The 17,424-nt window shown below is 48.8% G+C and overlaps 1 protein-coding gene across 3 annotated transcripts; it reads right to left on the bottom strand.

Moving 5' to 3' along the window:
* Nucleotides 1-34: 34 nt before the first annotated feature.
* On the bottom strand, nucleotides 35-17,159 carry LOC117701428 (protein DPCD). Of its 3 annotated transcripts, none has more exons than XM_034493127.2 (6): nucleotides 17,021-17,159; nucleotides 12,997-13,077; nucleotides 5,697-5,821; nucleotides 5,162-5,295; nucleotides 710-812; nucleotides 35-321 (listed from the first exon to the last, which is right to left on the bottom strand). In XM_034493127.2, the coding sequence occupies exons 1-6, from the start codon at nucleotides 17,082-17,084 to the stop codon at nucleotides 217-219; spliced, it is 612 nt and encodes a 203-aa protein (XP_034349018.1). In that variant the 5' UTR covers nucleotides 17,085-17,159; the 3' UTR covers nucleotides 35-216. The 3 variants fall into 3 exon arrangements, with proteins under 3 accessions (XP_034349018.1, XP_034349019.1, XP_076562362.1); XM_034493128.2 differs by having other exon boundaries at nucleotides 5,708-5,821; nucleotides 17,021-17,093; XM_076706247.1 differs by lacking the exons at nucleotides 12,997-13,077; nucleotides 17,021-17,159 and adding an exon at nucleotides 12,930-12,943 and having other exon boundaries at nucleotides 5,708-5,821.
* Nucleotides 17,160-17,424: the final 265 nt, after the last annotated feature.

Below are 17,424 nucleotides of genomic sequence, written 5' to 3'. Positions count from 1 at the left end.
GATACACAGGAGTAGAGAAAAGGGCAGTGAGTCCTTCCAGAGCAACTGCACATGACTTTACTGAGGAATAAATCCACAGGTGGAAGCAAACTGTGCCCCAAGAGCCAGCTCTGTGGACTCTGTAGTTCTTAGAAGAGAGGAGGCTGCCTGCACCACAAAACCCAAGCCCGGAAGTCTCCTGGGTTCCTCCACACTGGAGTGCAAGGCTCAGGACAGCTACTGTGTCTTACAGTCCCCGTCACTGCTGTGGGCCGTCTTTACCTTCTTTAACTCCTTCTGTAGCTCTGACTCAGCTGCCATGACCTCCTTCGGCTTCTGATACTGTGGAGGGAACCAGGGAGAAAACATAACTCAGTTACTAGCCTCTCCCTCCCACACTCACTCTGGTTCTCCATGACCCTCCGTGTACATGAAGACCTTGGTGTATAGGTCTGAAGGACTTGCTCAGCTCCTGTGGCTGGGGAAGAGCAGGCCCAAGGGGACAACCTAAGGCTTGTGGTTACCACCACTGCCCCACTTCACTGCCACCCTGTGAGCTTTGGGGGTATGGTTCCCTCTCGGTCTCCACCCCCACCCCCACCCCCATATCCCCAGATGACTAGATGTCTGTTCTCCAACAAGCACACCAAAGGTTTGGGATGCTTGAATTCAGGGAAGTGGGTGAGGGATGAGAAACCTCTTCTTGATGCCAAATCTGAGCGAATCTTACAGAGATTATCAGGGTGCAGTTGGCGTGGGCAAAGCTCAGTGCAGAATCATCCAGAGGAAGCTGGTGTCTGTCTAAGTCAGGGATGGAGAACTTCTTGTAGTATCTGTGGGGATACAAGAGGCTACTGGGGAACCAGTATGGTGACCCCGACACTTGGGAGACACTAGGTTCCCCACAGAGTGCCCCCATTTTCTCTACAGCTCGAGAGGAAACAGGGAAACCCACAGGAAAGGCCTGTTTTGAGTTTGAGTTTCTTAAAGGATGCTAGTGGCCTCATAGCCAAAGGTGAGCAGAGCCAGGGAGAGTTCTGAGGTTAGCCCGGGGGCCAGAGAGACTCACCATGCAGGGCTGGAACTCCCAATGACACAAAAAGCACCCCAAGTGGTTTTTAGTGGGGCCTTCTTAGAGGGACCACTAAAACCAGAGAGGAAAGCACAGCACAAAGAGCTTTCTCCCTGAGGGGGCTGAGGCGCTGCCTGCCTCCCTGCTCAGTTGTCAGTGTTGTAGGAGGCTGGGGTCGGAGATTTCCTCACACACCTGATGCTCATTAGACCAGGGCCTAAGGAAAGGCCCTTCCCCTCAAACAGCCTCACTTGGCCATCTCCTTGGTGTCTGGGTGGGCTGGGCACTGGCCAGGGACTGCTGGAGCCTTCACCTGGACAAGGAGTCCTTTACTGCAGAGGGAGAGGCTGTGTGGGCTGAGGAGGGAAATCTTAGGCAGGTATAACAAACTCAAGAGATGGGCCCAGAGAGAATGGCTTTTAATACTTCAGAGGGTCCTGGCCCTTGTGGTGACAGCTACACTGAGTCCACTTCAAAAGCCCTGATGCCCCGAGGACTCAGAGAGTTGACATCAATGCAGCACTTCTGGCCGGTCCTCCCTGCCCAAATCCCTCAGTTCAGAAGAGGCTGGGGGTGGGGGGGAAGCTCTCTTCCCAGGTTCCCCTCTCCCCACTAAGGTGCTGGGACCCAATGCAGGAAAAGAATGTTTACTTAAAGACTGACAGTTCAAAAGGAGTGGGGGCTGGGGACCCTAATGTAAGGCAAGTGGCTTTCCTTTCCAAAGCTCTGCCCCAGGGAAAGGCGATCCATCTGCCTGCAACAGGGTGGAATGCCTGCTTCATCCTCTTCCTAGCCAACAGGCCGAGTGAGGGCTTTTCCTGGGGCCCTGGTCTGGCCAGCAAAGGTGGCAGACGCTGATAATAGCAGGGGGTCAAAGGTTAAACAGCAGAGATTAGGTGAACACAAAGGCCGGTTAGGAAGTGTTAACATCTTCCTTGCAAATATACACAGAGAGCAGAACCGGCAGAGAAGTTCCTCCCACACCCACATCCAGGCAGGGCCAATGGAGGAGAAGCAGCCCAGGGTTTGTCTCCACCCTGACCTCCCCCCCCCCCCCCAGGGCAACTTCAGGATCTTAGGGAACTTAAGGAGTGTGGTTTGCTCCTTTCCTTACCCTACCTCTGCCAGTCTAGGAAACTGAGGCAGCCCGTGCCTGGAGCACAGGCCTGAGAGGCCGAGGTTTGTTTACTGGGTGAGGTTAAACACCTTTTCCCTCGAGTCTCCTGCCACGTGGTACCTTCATGAGCTTCCACTCACCCACTCAGGATTTGCTCCTACAGTGACTGAACTTGAATGGTCACCAGTATCTGGCTGAGAGGAACCCACTGTGCTTCTGACACAGTCCCAGTACCTTCCCATCCTGCCTGCTCTGTCTGTATCCCCTGCACAATTCCCCGAGACCCTTCATAGGTGCCTTCGCAGGCTCAGTGAACATCCCTGAGGGAGAGCTGAGGCAGGAGCAGGACGCTGTGGAGAATTCCGTGAGCCCTGCCCCACACTTCCTCAGCCTGCACGCTGGGCTTGGCAGGTAACCAGAGAGGTCTCCAGCCCTCCCGTCCCTTCTGTCACTCCTAGAGTCACAATGAACAGGTCCACACTCAAGTTATCTGACCACTGAGTCCTGCCTTCTGGTGATGCTTACTGATAGAACCTGTGCTTACTGTATCATCACAGTGTGGTTAGCCAGCTCTCTTCAGATCCGTGCTTTGGCACCTTGGCCGTCTGTCGTACAGGAGCAGGCATGTATCTGATATCGTCAAATTCCCCAAACAATCCTTGAGGTAGTATAAACACCATTCTCCTAAGTGAGAAGTTGGCCTAAATACTACAGTTGACACATGGCAGAGCTAGCTATAAACCAGCATCTTCCTAGTCCAGCACACAGCCATCTTTTCACTTAACGGCTGCCAGCTTCCGGGATGAGGTCTGGAACCTTCTTTACACCAATGTTCTTATCGGGACCAGATGGTACCACACCAGAATCATGTAGAAAGAAGTAGTTTCTTCCTTCCCCAGCCCATCGCATTAATACCAAGGCTGAGGACTAACTACCACAAGGCCCTGGAATCACTTCTTTAAACAAAGTGGCTAACCACATTCTCCAGGGTCAGGCAGATACCAGCAAGGCAACTGTGCAGCTTTGGCTGGGAACCACATGCTGGAATATTAAAACGAGGTGAAGAAAAGTGCCATGGTGGGGTGCAGTGAGGATGCCCAGGTACAGGTCACGTGGTGCCCACTTCTTCCGTGCCTCTACATTCATTAATATGCTGCATGTATGCCGTGAAGGATATGATCAGGAAAGAGATTTTAAAGTATTCTGAAAAAAATTAGACCTTGCACATATAAAACACTCTTGTGTTTTGTTTGATTGTTGAAAGTACAGGTACAGACTGTATTTCTCCACGTAGAAGGCAGGTCCATCCAGGAAAGGCTGTTTGCCTGTGGCACCCTCTCTGGCTTCCTATCTGATGGACCTGCAGGGGGCAGGGCTGAGCCTGGTTAGGACTCAGAATCTCAGTTTCAAAGTGAGCACAAAAATACCATTTTTCCCCCTTTGTGGGAAGCCCTCCTCCCAGGGTACCACTCCCATCCTACCTTGCTTCCACTAGCATCTCAACAATGTCCCCAATCCCCACCACTGGGTGCTAGAATGCCCTGCTAGCTACGGAGCCCCTGGCCAATAGCGCCACCTACGGTATATACGGTATATGTGTGCAGGAGATGGGGCCCAGAGGATCTGCTCAGATGAATTTTTGGTGAGCCAGCTTAGCCTTTCCTTTAGCACTCGCTTGTAATCACATTTCTGCCTGATATCTGTATTCGACAGTGACCTCTGGGGGACAAAAAGGAGGCAGCAGCCAGCTTTACAAAGTGCTAAGCTGCAGATTCAAGTGCTATCAGAAGCACTTTTGTTCCCAGTTTGGACCCAGGGCTTCTTCCGCCAGGGAATGCTTGCTGAAGCATGGAGTTTGTTTTCTACAGGCAATTTCTCTGTTGTCTGAAATTGCTAAATTCCACTTCAGGCACTGACTCCTGTTAATGATGAGAACAATAACGGGAATAAACGGCCTTTTATCTTAGGACTTCAGTGCACTTTATAAACGTAAACCCTTATTATTATGACTTTATATTTATAGACAAGGTCCACTACAGGGGCTGCTGGCTGCACATACAGCAATAATCCTGAAATTAATTCATTCATCTCTACCCTTTCCCTTGTCCCTTTAACCCTGCCAAAGTGATAGGGTGTGGGGTGCTAAGAGGAGGACAGGACCCAGGGCTGCGCTGGAGGTGGGGGGAGTTCCCCTGCTTCCCTGTAGGCAGGCCTCTCAGGGGACTGTACCACACCACCTGAAGGGGGGGGCAGGGAGCTCTCCTGCAAAGTGGCAAATGATATAGCAGCACCATGGGGCTAGGCTCTGTACCCAAGCAGCAAGCTGGGTAGTTTTGCAGCTTGTGGTTGAGAAGATAAAACAAACCAAAAAAAAACCTCCCAAAATGAAGCCCCAGGTTAGAGTTGGCCACATCCTCTTTTTAGCTCAGGCTGAACCGATTCACTCCTAGGCTCTCTTTCATGAGCTAGAGCGGCAGAATCGCAAATGTGATCCCACCTCCTCTCAAACCTTACCACCCAGCAGACCACAGAGAGGATCTGAAACAGAATTTCAGAGATTTCTGGGAGCCAAACATCTGGCCACTTTCTCTCAGTAAGGGAGGGACAGGGGTTACTCCTGCACTGTTTGATACTTTAAAGTCTCAAATTGCCACCAAGGCAGGTGTACCTTCCAGGACATGACTCCCTGCCTATGCAGTGCTGTCATCAAGCCAAGTTCACCAGATCAAGGACATAACCACCTTAGAGTAAAGGTACCAGAGACCACAAGCAATGGCTATGTGATCACTTAAACCCTCATTCACTCAACAGTCAGCTGAGCACCAGTATATGCCGCGGATGGAATTAGAAACTGGCTGAGTTCTGCTGCCTCGGCGGGGCTACTGCGCAGTTACCTGGTCCACTCTGAGCACTGCCTCCCAGATCCAGAGCAGCCAGAGAGCTCGCTCCGCTCCACCCACACACAGTAAACCGGTGCCCACCACCCGACTCACTTTTTGTTTGTCGTTCTAACAATGATGCAGCGCTCCTTCTGGGCCACAGACACACTATACACATCCTTTGGGTAGGGGAGATTTCGAATCCGCCACTGGAAACTTGTTTTGGTGTCCTTGCGCATGAAGATGGGCTATGAAAAGCAAATCAACCCAGGTTGTCCTTGGACTCACTGTGCAGTAAGATGACCTTGAACTTAACGGTTCTTGGGCCTCCACCTCCTCCAGTGCTGGGATTATAGGCATGTGGTATGATGCCCAGTTTATCAAGGACCATTCAGGGGGAAAGGTACAGAAGGTTGGCTCCCCCCCTCCCCAGGCTCTTCCCAGAGCCAGACAAGAAGCCCCTCTGCTCTTCTCATGGCTCCCCACCTGAGGCAGGTTGCAATTGCTGTGCCATACCCTTTGGATGCTCACACAAACCTAATGTGGCTAGGTGGGCATGGTGGATAGAAGGTGAACAAATTATGGACCCTGCCCTAGGGGTCAGGAGTCTCTTCCCACTCCCCATTAGACCCCGGACAAACAGACATACATTGGCATTACTTTCCTTGATGAGCTCGGGTCCCAGGCTCCCAGCTCCTGAAGGCACTGGCTCCCCCACTTCAAGCTGCCACTGGCCCATGGCTCCCAGGGCATTTTTGACACGCCACTTTCTCACTGCAGAGAGAAACAAGCAATGGATTAACGCTCTCTGCTGCCAAAGCTGACAAGACATTGGATAACTGGAACAGGAGAAGCCCAGGCTTTGGTCTCAATGCTGGGCCTTGTGTATCTGAGCCAGGAATCAACACATAACTTGGGAAATCAAATGGGGCAGTACAGCAGCAGGTAACCTGCAAAGTCCATTTCAAAGGCAGGCATACAACTGGAACGGGAATGAAGCTCTGATGGGAATCATGGGGCATGGCACCCAACCGAAGGCAAAGAGGCTACAAAGGCCATTTCTGGAAATGGGAAATCCGGGTCTTCAGATGGAAGTCTAGCTGTGCTTTGATGATGTTTCTTGGGACATGGACTTACAGCCCAGGCTGTTTCCAAACTATTCCTTGTGTCTTGGCCTCAAATGCTTGGATTTCAGAGTTTGCCTGCACACCGGCACCCCCACAACCCCACACCCACCTTTGGGTGCATTTTCCCCCTCTAGAAAACCATATGAAGGAAAAATGAATTGAGTGGATGGAGGCTGTTTGTCCAGATTTGTCTCATGATTCAGAAGTCTAAATAAAGGCATTTACTTACTTCAGGTACACCTGCCTTAAAACAACTACAAACAACAAAACCCTGACAGCACAAAAGTTGTATTTAAATGTAGTCTCGAGCTGGAGTGTAACTCACGGTCAGTTTTCCCAAGCACTAGGCTTGACCTCTAGCATCGCAATGAACACAAAGTCTCAGGCACACACTGTATTTTGTTAGACTTATATATTTTTGTTTTATGGGCTTGTTCTGCATTTTAAATGGACTGTAAGTGAATTACTCTTAATATAAATGTAAATAGTGAATTAATCTGACAACTGTATTTCTTTACCTTATGCTAGTCCTCAAGAACTGCACAGAGAAACCAAGATTTATTTCAAGCTGTACCTCAATTCCTGAGCAGTTAACCGATCTACTTTAACCTCCTACACTAATCTGGCTCCTCCCAGCCCCACCCACGATACGATATGTGCATGAGTTCTCTCTGGACCCCTTCCTCATGGCTCCAAATCCTCCATCTTCTGCGCTGATCTGAATCTCCCTCTTTCCTTTCTATCTTTCCTCTGGTTGGCAGACATCCCCACCCTATTCTCTCTTCTGCCCCGCCTTTGGGTGATCAGGGAATAAAGGGTACGAACTGTTTACACAAACTTGAGACTGGAGATTCTTGACATAAGTATTACAATCCTGTGTCCAGATTGAAATAAGACCTGAGGGCAGAGAAATCAGCATTTGAATAACCCGAGGGTAGTGCACACAAACTGGGTACACTGGGTACACAAACTGGTACACTGGGTAGTTACAAAGTGCACACAAACATCCGCTTACAATGGACTAATTATAAATGTGGCATTTTTTTTGTAAAATAATAGATCCTTACATTTATAACTTGATAATGCAAATAATAATCTTTACTTTGCCATGTTTTATAATTCAGGTATCTCTGAAAGGGTTCTTTTGTTGTTGTTGTTGATGCTTTTAGCCCTGCCCTATATCCCCGTTAGGTTTGTTTTATGATGAAAACTAGTAGTTTCACCTTCTGGTGATCTTCCTGGCATGGGTGCTGGGCTTAGAGACCTGCTACCAGGTCAAGTTTTTGTTGTTGCTGTCTTTTAAAATAAGGCACAGAATGGAAAGCATAGATCCAGACAGGAGTTCTGTCGGCAGCACTGGGAAATGAGCCCCACCTGTGCTGGTGGCTGCTGTGGCACCTGCCAGTGGCAGAGGCTCTCTGCTGGGGAGGGGAGTGCCCTCCACCCTTCCTTCCCGTTCTATTGAGAAGCCTGGGGCTGCCGAGTTTGGGCATCCTAGGCAAGAGCTGAGCATTCGGTGCTGAAATCCTGCCGCCTCCTGCAGCTGCTCTAGGAGCTGACCGACTCTGAAAGGCCTGGTGGGGTACCACAGCTGTTTCCGGGTGGGTCTCTTTTCAGGGTGGGGCAGAAGGGTGGCAGCACGGGGCCTGGGGGCTTTTCATCAGCAAGGGCAATCCTGCACATGCTCACCACTGTGAGCACAAAAAGCGAACATAGAAGCGTGATGTAAAATTAGAACTTTCCCTTGAATATGGGCTTTTTATAAGGTCTGCTGCATTCTGCAGTGTGGTTTTATTACATCTTAGGGCCAAGATTCTCCCTAGAAACACATTTGCAAGTTTATAATGAAAATTAATAAGGAAGAGTAAAACTTGGAAATATGCTTTCTAGGCAACTTCTTACACCCACAAATACTTCCTTAAGCGAATGGACTGTGACCAGGAGTATATGCAAACCTAGCCACCGTGGTACCTCAGCCAACTGGAAGCCAGCCTCTAGGGTCTCTGTCACAGTTACAAACAAGTGATAGATGCCTCCTAGGAGCAGCGCACCGTGACAAGATGATGAAATCAACTCCCTACGAGAGCAAAGATCGCCCCTGGATCCTCAAACCATGTATAAAATGCCGTGCAGGCTGGGGTGCAGCTTAGTGGCAGAGCCTGAGCCTAGCATGACTGAGACCATGGGCTGGATCCTCAGCACTCAGAAGGTAAAGAGCAGGGAAGCCCAGCAACAGTATACATAGAAAAATGAGGCAGGAAAGTACTTTTCCCCCAGACATGCCGACAGCAGTGTTGGGACGGCTCACATGGCGAGCACAGATACCCCAGCATCACTTGGTGTTTTAAGAGAGGGTCTCACTATGCAACTCTGACAGTCCTAGAACTCACTATGTAGACCAGGCAGGCTGTGAACTCACAGATTCGCCTGCCTCTGTCTCCCAAGTCCTGAGATTAAAGGTGTGTGCCACTACCACCTGGCCGAGACTATCAGACAAGGCCTCATGTCGGCCTGGCATCGCTGTATGGCAGAGCACAGTCATCACGGGCCTAAGGAGGATTCGTCTAGTCTAACAGCTTTATTTTTGTTTGTTTATTGAGGAGAAGGCATTTCTTCCTCACCTGCCCCCTTCACCTCCACTCTCCAGGGGACCGAGGAGAATTACTGAGGAACAGTGAAAGCTACTTGCAAAAGCAACAGTTAGGATTCAGGTCTACAAATCACAATGACACACACACACACACACACTTAGGCTGGTAGGATGGAGGCTATAGGCTATCCTGGGCTAGATAACAAAATCCTGTCTTAAAACAGACAAAGATAATTTGGGTCTTATCACCCCATGTCCAGAATCCAATCATCAATAAAGAAGTGAGCTAGTCTCCGAGTATTCTAAGCAGAGGTGACATCCTGACAGCTTTCCTCAGTCACTGCTTTGTCTTTTCTTGTTTTTATTGAGACATGGTCTCTATGTAGTCTTGGTTGTCCCAGAACATGCTATTTAGACAAGGATAGCCTCAAATTCACAGTGACCCTTCTGCCTCGGCCTCCTGGGTGCTGAGATTAAAGGTGTGCATCACCATGTCCGGCTTCTGTTTCTCTATCTAAAGGCCAGGCTTGGTTAGCTGAAGGGCAATATGATGAGTTTTTATGTACCTGGGCTAGAAAAGCAAGATGCCCTGTCATCATGGGCTCTGTTACACTTATGTCCTGGGAACATCACCAGTATGGCCCTTAGAGGCGAGAATCACTGCAGGACTTCCCACCCGGTCCAACTCTTTAAGGAAGACCAACTCCATCTTCCTCAGAAACATGCCCTAGAAGGAAAAAGCACAGACCTGCTGGCTGTCTTCTCTCTTAACTCCAATGCTACTTGGGGTCATGGGAGCTTGGTGTTCTTGGCCATCTCACTTTCTGTAAAACACCCTGGGAAATTATATTTGTGTAAGAATGTAACACGTAGGTAGGTTTCAAGCGGCAAGATCCAATGAAAGATTCTGAAGTCCTTACTTTTCTAATGCATGTGGGCATGTGTGCACACGTGCAAACACAGTCTTGACAGACAGTCTTGGGCTTTCTGGTCCCCTCTTTGTTCTTGTACTCAAGGTCAGCTCCTGCGGCAACAGAGGACTGCTCCACCTGCTGTCATCCTGATTTGATTATATGCTAAACCCAAACTGGCGTGTACAAGGCAGCTAGCTCCCTGGGATGCTGCTCTCTCTTCTGGGCTGAGTCACCCAGTTTTTGGAAAGGAGACTTCCAATGACCCTGTAAGGGTTTGATGGGAGAATGGATGAAGGAGACAATGCCAGGGGGGCTTTTCCCAAGTCAGCAGGAAGCAGGCTGACGCCCCAGACTGCTGAAAGCAGCCCCATCTTTCAGGTGGGCTGGAAAGTGGAGGTCCTAAAGGCCTCTTTCCCCAAAGCTCCAAGGCCTGGCCCACTTCCAATACGGATAATTACATTCCCCTTTCCTAAATACTCCCTGCAGCTTAAACTGGATGCAGGATTCTTCTTTTCTGCCCTAAAACACTGCAACACTGCTCTGTGGCTATTAAACAGCTGCCTGGCCCATCCCTGAGGAGGCTGAAGGGAATCGAGTGGGTCATTTATAAAGGCGCTCAAGTGCCTGGGGATGAAAGTACTCAATATCCTCCGAATGCAGCCTGTGGTGGTTAGGCTGGCGGTCAAATACCAAAGCAGATTAAGAGGTAATCCAAATGTAATCGCTGGGGGACGGTCTGCCCTTCAGCCTGGCCCCCTGGACATGCTGTGTTCTTCTGGGGGTTGGTTTGATGTTCCGATCATTGTTACAAGGCCCTTCAGCTCTTTTCTCTATGAATACATACAGCGCTCATTGTGGAGTGGGGGGGTGGGGGTGGGAATGAACAGCCCCGGGAGGGGAGAAAAAAAGATGACACTAACATGCTTATTAACACCGACTGGAGGAACTTTGTCCCAGACAGATGCACACCTACTGGCAAGTCCTCCTCTCTAAATTACTTTCTGAGCTTTTTTTTTTTCCTAATAGAAAACCTGTTTGACCAATTATCAAATTTGTATATTAGCTGGGGAAAAAATGGAAACCATTTCACTTTCTGCCACGAAAACCATATCCGTATTTTACTTCATAGTATGCACAAGCAGAAAGCTAGTTCCAGCAGAGATTATATTTATACATTAATAACCAGGCATTGTGGCATGTGCCTGCAGTCCCAGCTACTTGGGAAATGAGGCCAGAGGACCACTTGAACCCACAAGTTTGAGGCTAACACAGGCAATGGACAGAGATCCTATCTTAAAAGCAAAGAAAGAAAGAAAAGAAAGAAAGAAAGAAACACTAATATTGGAGAGTATTTTGCAAGGTAGCTGGGTGGAACCTAGGGGAGGTAAAAGGAAGAACTAGGTCTCAGAGATGGGTTTGCCCACACACATCTTGACCTCAGCTCTAGAAGGCTCATTTGGGGGGGCTGGCCCAGCCTGGGGTGCACAGTGAGTCCCAGGCTGCATCCCGGGCTTCGAAGGAGAACCACATCTTGAGAAAAGAAAGCAAACCAAAGAGAGCAGGATTTAAAGTCTCCAGCTCTCAGATACCATACAGCTTTTGGATTTTCAACATGGCGCTCGCCTCCTCTGAGCTTCCTCCCTCAACTGTGAAATGGGGGACAACAGTGCCTATGTCGTCGTCGTCCGGGGGCTTTAATGAAGATGTAATTCATGTAAAGTCCCTGGAATAATGCCCAGTTAACGTGTAAATGTCATTATTAGGTAAAGCAGCCAAATGGTGAACCAAGTCCCTCCTCCATTGTTGCTGATAAAGAAAAGGAACTTTGAAGGTCTAGCCCAGGCTGCCGCCTCCAGAACTGAAGGTGATGTGGGACAGCAGAGCAGGCAGCCTTGGTCTTCATTTTAATATCACACCTAAGTGCGGCGAGGGCTGGGTTTGTCTGTGTGTTTTTATAGCCTCTGCAGCTTTATTTGCTGTGTGGAACACAGAAGTGATGTGCAGGCCTGAGCAGGAGCTGTGGCTGGACAGGCAGGTGACGGTGACGGTGGCTAGCTCACGTGACCTCTGCTTTCATAAGTTCTCCCATGTCAGGCATTCCAAGGCTGTCCCCCCCCCACTACCACCCCCGGGAGCACTATAAATTACAATGCATTGTGAGGATATTACTACTGTATTGGTTTCCAGCGAATCAGTGTCATATGCTAAACACATCAAGATTTTTAATAGCGCCAGACTAAACCAATTGGGACTGGAGCCCAAGCAGCTCATAATAAGTTGGGATCAACACCTTCACTGCAACTGAGCATGCGCAGGGCACACACACATCTTAAGACTGGAGACTGAGAGAATATGCAAACCAGCATAACCCACGTTGTCAGCTGGAGACATTTATGAGCTGTCAGGAAAAGGGAAAAAGAAATTCCCTCAACAATACTACCTGTCGATCAGACCCAGGGAGAAATGAAAGTATAGAATAAAGACATGAAAATATCCCAGCCTGTGATTCCGTCATTGGTCTTAGCATTTCAGGTGCAACTTAATAAAGAGACCAGCTCTCATGGCAGACAGCTTTAGGCCCTGGGTCACAGAGCTGGTCACCAGCTCTGGGAAGTCAGTTACCGCTGCTGTTTGTGCCTGGGAACCGCTCGGGCAAATCAAATAATCCCCCCGAAATCCGAGCCGAGCAAGAGCCTACTTATGAGCCTACTCTTAAGGAGGGGAACCTGCAGGAACAAAAGCAGTGGAGCCGAAACCCACCACTCCTCCCCAGTTCTCATCGTTCTTCAAGATGAGGGTAATATTTAATATGGTGTCACGGTATCATCTAGGAGGCAAGGTCAGAAGCTGCCACCTCTGATGCTTGCCCTTGTGGTGTGGCTTCAGGAAGCAAAAGAAGGAGCAGCATAAAGCTTGAAGTGCATGCCTTGCTTTACTCCCACCCCTTCTACACAGCCTCCTCCGTGATAAGCTTTTCCAGTTGTTTCTAATAACACTAGTCCTGACTGAGAGGCTCACTGGCTCTCTCTCTCATTTACCTGGAGGTGGGGAACAGGCTATTTCAGGTAAAGGATGCCCACCCCGCTTCTGATGTTCATACCCTTCTCAGGGACAGTCTTGCCCCGAAGGACCTCCGTCTCCTTACTCTGCACACTGCATGCTGACATCACACCTCAAGCCTGAGGCCAAAGGCATTCAAATTATCTCAGTCACCCCCAAGAGCTGCTGAGGCCTGGGGTCCCAGCACTTACCAAGGAGTTCACTCCTTAGTCAGCTCTAAGAACTGCTGATCCCCTCCCCCCAGAGTCCCACACTTACCAAGGAGTTCACTGGTCTTCTCATCATATTCTTCCGCCATTTCCTTCCCGTCTGGGAACAAATAGTGCACCATCCTCTTCCCTGCACACGAGAGGAGAGCACCTTACTTCAAGCCTTCCTTTGTCTTACCCCCTGCAGACTGAGATGTCCGCCCCGCCACCCCCATACACCGTGAAACAGCAACAGCCCCAAGAACGTCTACCAGAGTTGACTTGTGGCCACCACGGCTTTATGTGTGCCTCAGGCTCCCTTCCTTTCTCTGAACATGTCTGCTCACAGCAGAGCTTCTTCCCACCAGCACAGTGTTGCAAGCATCTGAGACAAATGTCTTTCTGTACTACTACAACCAGGGCTCCACACTGATGTGAGCTGGGTCCCCTGACAGCCACCTTCTCCCAGCCATGTCACTCAGCCATTGTCTACACATCTCTAGGCCATTCCGGCGTAGAGCCCAGACACCATCATCGTGTGTTTTCTGCCCCACACATGCTTGGTTTATGATTTTTATGTCTCTTGTGTGAGTCTTTGGTTATTGCTTGTCTCTTCTATTGGATGGGGGTGGGTGGTGTCCATGGTTCCCGAGATCAGCCACTGGACCTGGTTATAACAGGAACTCAGATGCTCACCGCAAGAATGAAAAAACATTAATGTACCATCCACTAAAAGATAAGGGAACTCAAGGGAGTCTCCTAGCCCACAAGCACTTGCTCAAGGGCAGACCTGTGTAATTTCTTCTTTTTCTTACAGGCAGGTAAATAGATACAGGTAGCCTCCTTGGGAAGACTGACAAAGGGTCTTTATAGCCAGTGGACATGTAACCTCCGTCAGCTTCAAGAACGAGAGCCCTACGGTGGCTTTCTCCGAGTAACTCGCCTTTTCTACCACACAATTCCCCTGAGTCATTGCTAACTGGTATTTCAGGCAACTTACCCCAAATTTGCAAGACCTCTTGGTAGGCCCTAGGTTTCAGCACCCTTAATAATCTGGTTCACAGCTAGGAGTGCTCTGCAGGCATGACGAATTGAGTTTGAATCCTCAGCACGCTACATAAATAGCTAGTGCATGCCTGTAACCCCAGCTTTGGAGGGCAGAAACAGGCAGGTCTCCAAAGCCCAAAATTGAGCTGCCCCTTCAGTGAGAGACTGCCCCAGGCCGAGAGTAACAGAGACTAAAGTCAAAGCCTGGCCTTCACACACGTGACGCCTGCTAAGACCTCTGTGTACGTACGCACTCACACAGAAGCATCATACAGATACACCATACCCCCCAATACTGCCTTATGACCAAGAGCAACAGAAGCAGACTTCATATGCACTTACATATCATGTTCAAAGCAGTATTATTCACAACAACCAAAGGCAGGAGCTACCCAAGTACCCAAGTACCCATCCGTAGACGGATGAACACAGAGCAGAGGGTATACACACACTGGAACAGCTTGAAAACAGAAGGATGATGTTGGCAGAGGATGCAGTCAGCTTGCCATTCAAGTCTAAGGACCTGACTGATCCCAGGATCCATATACAAAGTCTGGGGCAGTGACATGTGCATATAATCCCACGACTGGGGAGTTGGAGAGAAGAGGCTCCTGTGGCTCTCTCACTGAACAGCCAGCCAAGCCTCAACAGTAAACCCTAGGTCCCTGTAAGTAAGAGATGCTTTCTCAAAAACAAGGTGAAGCCCAGCAAGACCTGGTGAAAGGGGTTGTCACCAAGCCCAGTAACCTGACTGATCCCAGAACTCACATGGTGGAGAGAAAGAACCAATTCCCACAAGTTGTCCTCTGATCTCCACATATATGCTACGGCAGGTGTGTGCATACACACACGCACGCGCACGCGCACACACACACACACAAGTTAATGTTAAAAATTAATGTTAAAAAAGTAAAAACCATCATGGGCAATTGTGAGGAAAGGCACCCTAGTCTGACCTCTGGCCTCCACATAAGCTCACAAAAAAAAAAAAAAAAAATTAAAAAGGAAATTTTGACACATGTTATGACATCGATGAACTCTGAAAACCTTTTGCTTTGTGAAATAATTAAATATTATTTGATTCCATTTACATGAAGCTCTTAGATTAATCAATTTAACTGAAAAACAAAGTAGCTAGGGGCTGGGGAAGAGTTGTGTTTTCTGGGTGCAAAGTATTGATTTTTGAGAACGAAACTTTTGGAGCTGGATACTGGTGACAGGTGAAAACAGTGAGACTGTCCTTAGTGACCCCTAAGTGCATAACCTAAAATGGTTGAGATAGTACATTTTATACTGTGTATATGCATATATATATATATATGTATATATATGTATATATATACACGTATATATATATCACAAAAAATGGGTCAAGCATGACGGTACATGAATTTTATCCTAACACTAGGGAGGCAGAGGCTGGAGAACCTTCAAGGCCAGCCTGATCTACAGAGCACATGTTAGGACCAGCCAGGACTACACAGTGAGACTCTGTCTCAAAATAAAAGACACTATCTTGTAAAATGTATCCCAAAGCTGCAACACATCCCAGTCAGTCTGGGACAGTCTCCATTTTCTTCTTTTTCCTTTTACCAGCCTATTTTCCCTGTATCTGGCCCCAGACGCCGTGCAGGCAGTACCTGAATGGTGCCTGCTTAACACCGTGCTGTGCACACTCACATTTACACACGCTCACACTTCTTTTGCCTCTATGTGTGATTCATTCCTCTACACGCCCTCACTCCTTCATCCCCACTTACCAAACAACTATTAAAAATTCCTTAGGGGCTAGAAATATCACCTCTTGTGTTTGGTGATTATCCAAAGAGAAAATTATTTTCATCTCCACACTTTCTTAGCATTTCACAGACTATCTCAATTCTTCCTGTCTGTCTGTCTGTCTGTCTGTCTGTCTTCCTTCCTTTTAAACTAGTCTCCTGCCTTAACCTTCTGAGTGCAAAGATAGCAGGCATGGGCTACCTTTGCCTTTCTAAGATTCCAACCTTGATTTAACACAAGCTGCTGTTTAGTTATATATTTTTCTTGATCATTTTATGATTGAGACCACAAACCATGGTTGGTTTTGTTTGTCTGTGTGTTGTTGTTTGTTTGTTTTTCTATCTGTTCTAGCACAGAATTTGGCACATGGTAATGGGCTCCCTCCCTAATGCTGTAGGTAGGAGCAAATGAAACCTGATTTTAATTTCCACAAACTCCAGGCATCTGTCTATGGATGTTAAGTCCCTAGCTGTTAGCTTTAAAGCTCAGGAATTCAGACCTAAGTCACCCTGGCTGCCAAGTGAGTCCATGAAAGACTTCTGGGGTGCAGGGGACTTAACTGGCCAGTTGCAGGATGAAAAAAGCTGACATCTCAGATCCTAGTTATTTAGACCTTAATCTTTGCTCTATCTCCCCTAAAGATCAGGGAACAATTTGAAATTCATATCATAAACAAAACACAGTTGGAAAGGACCTTAGAAACAACAGTGGCAGCCCACCCACTTCATTTTATAATTGAAGAAAAATGGGGTCCTAACAATTTAAGAGGCCATGGTGAATCGATGGCAAAGTTGACCTAAAACCCTGCTGTCTCTCCTTTCTATGCCACTGGGCTGCCATTATCAATAGAACCCCCAAACTGAGGTGCATGGGGTCCCAGGTCGTGAATTATACCCGATTATCTGCAAAACCCGGGTTTGATCTAAAACTTTTCCTGGATTTCAGTTTCCTCATCAGTAAAATGGGGTGGAGAATTAGCCTCTTGGTACAGCCCCGAGGAACGATGATGAATGCAAAGTGAATTATTGGGAAATACCAACAAAACTCTGGGGGGGATGGTATAAGGAACTCTTGAGGTGGGTGACCAAGACTTGAGTTCCACTCGGGTCATCTCCCTGGGCCTGTTTTCCTCCACAAAAGCAGGAAGCTGGCATGGCTGCTGCGACAGTTCCAGCTCTGCCCACCCAGGCTGAGGCCCTCCCTGGAGGAGCGGGCGCATAGATCCCGTCCTGGTGGGGGTTGGGGTAAAACGAAGGGGCTCGAGTTACCATCCTGCAGCAGCGCCGTCTTCTCGGCTGACCGCAAAAGCTCCAGCCAGCTAGTCACCGCCATCTTCCCTCCGCCCAGCAACGCGCCTGGCCACTGCCATGGCAACTACGGGACCCATGATCACTTCCGGATGACCCGGGAAGTATTCTGGGAACTGATTTTTTTTTTTTTTTTTTTCCAGTTCCCCACCCCCCAGTCCGCTTTCATTGGCTCCCATGGTAAGTTTATTTCTCTTTGCCGGGAGATTCTGTCCTACTTTGGACCGGTCCTGGAGCCGGGTGGGATGGAGATGTTCCGACTCCCAGGAGCAGCTTTCTGCCCCAGCTGGGAGTCCCTGGTTCACGCCAGCTGCTCCGGTCTTGCCCACCTCCAGCTGTGAGGGCACCCTACACCAGCTGCGGCT

This window comes from Arvicanthis niloticus, unplaced genomic scaffold (genome assembly GCF_011762505.2).
Source record: "Arvicanthis niloticus isolate mArvNil1 unplaced genomic scaffold, mArvNil1.pat.X pat_scaffold_1065_arrow_ctg1, whole genome shotgun sequence".
NCBI classification, from domain to species: domain Eukaryota; kingdom Metazoa; phylum Chordata; class Mammalia; order Rodentia; family Muridae; genus Arvicanthis; species Arvicanthis niloticus.
Note: the sequence above shows the minus strand (reverse complement) of the source record. Positions and strands in the feature narration are given on the sequence as shown.

Coding starts and splice junctions, on each gene's coding strand:
- LOC117701428 (XM_034493127.2), bottom strand. CDS start 17,084: ATGGCGGTGACTAGCTGGCTGGAGCTTTTGCGGTCAGCCGAGAAGACG. Junction 5,296..5,696: donor TCAAGGAAAGTAATGCCAAT/GTATGTCTGTTT, acceptor TGCTTTTCATAG/CCCATCTTCATGCGCAAGGA. Junction 813..5,161: donor GTTAGAACGACAAACAAAAA/GTGAGTCGGGTG, acceptor GTATCCCCACAG/ATACTACAAGAAGTTCTCCA.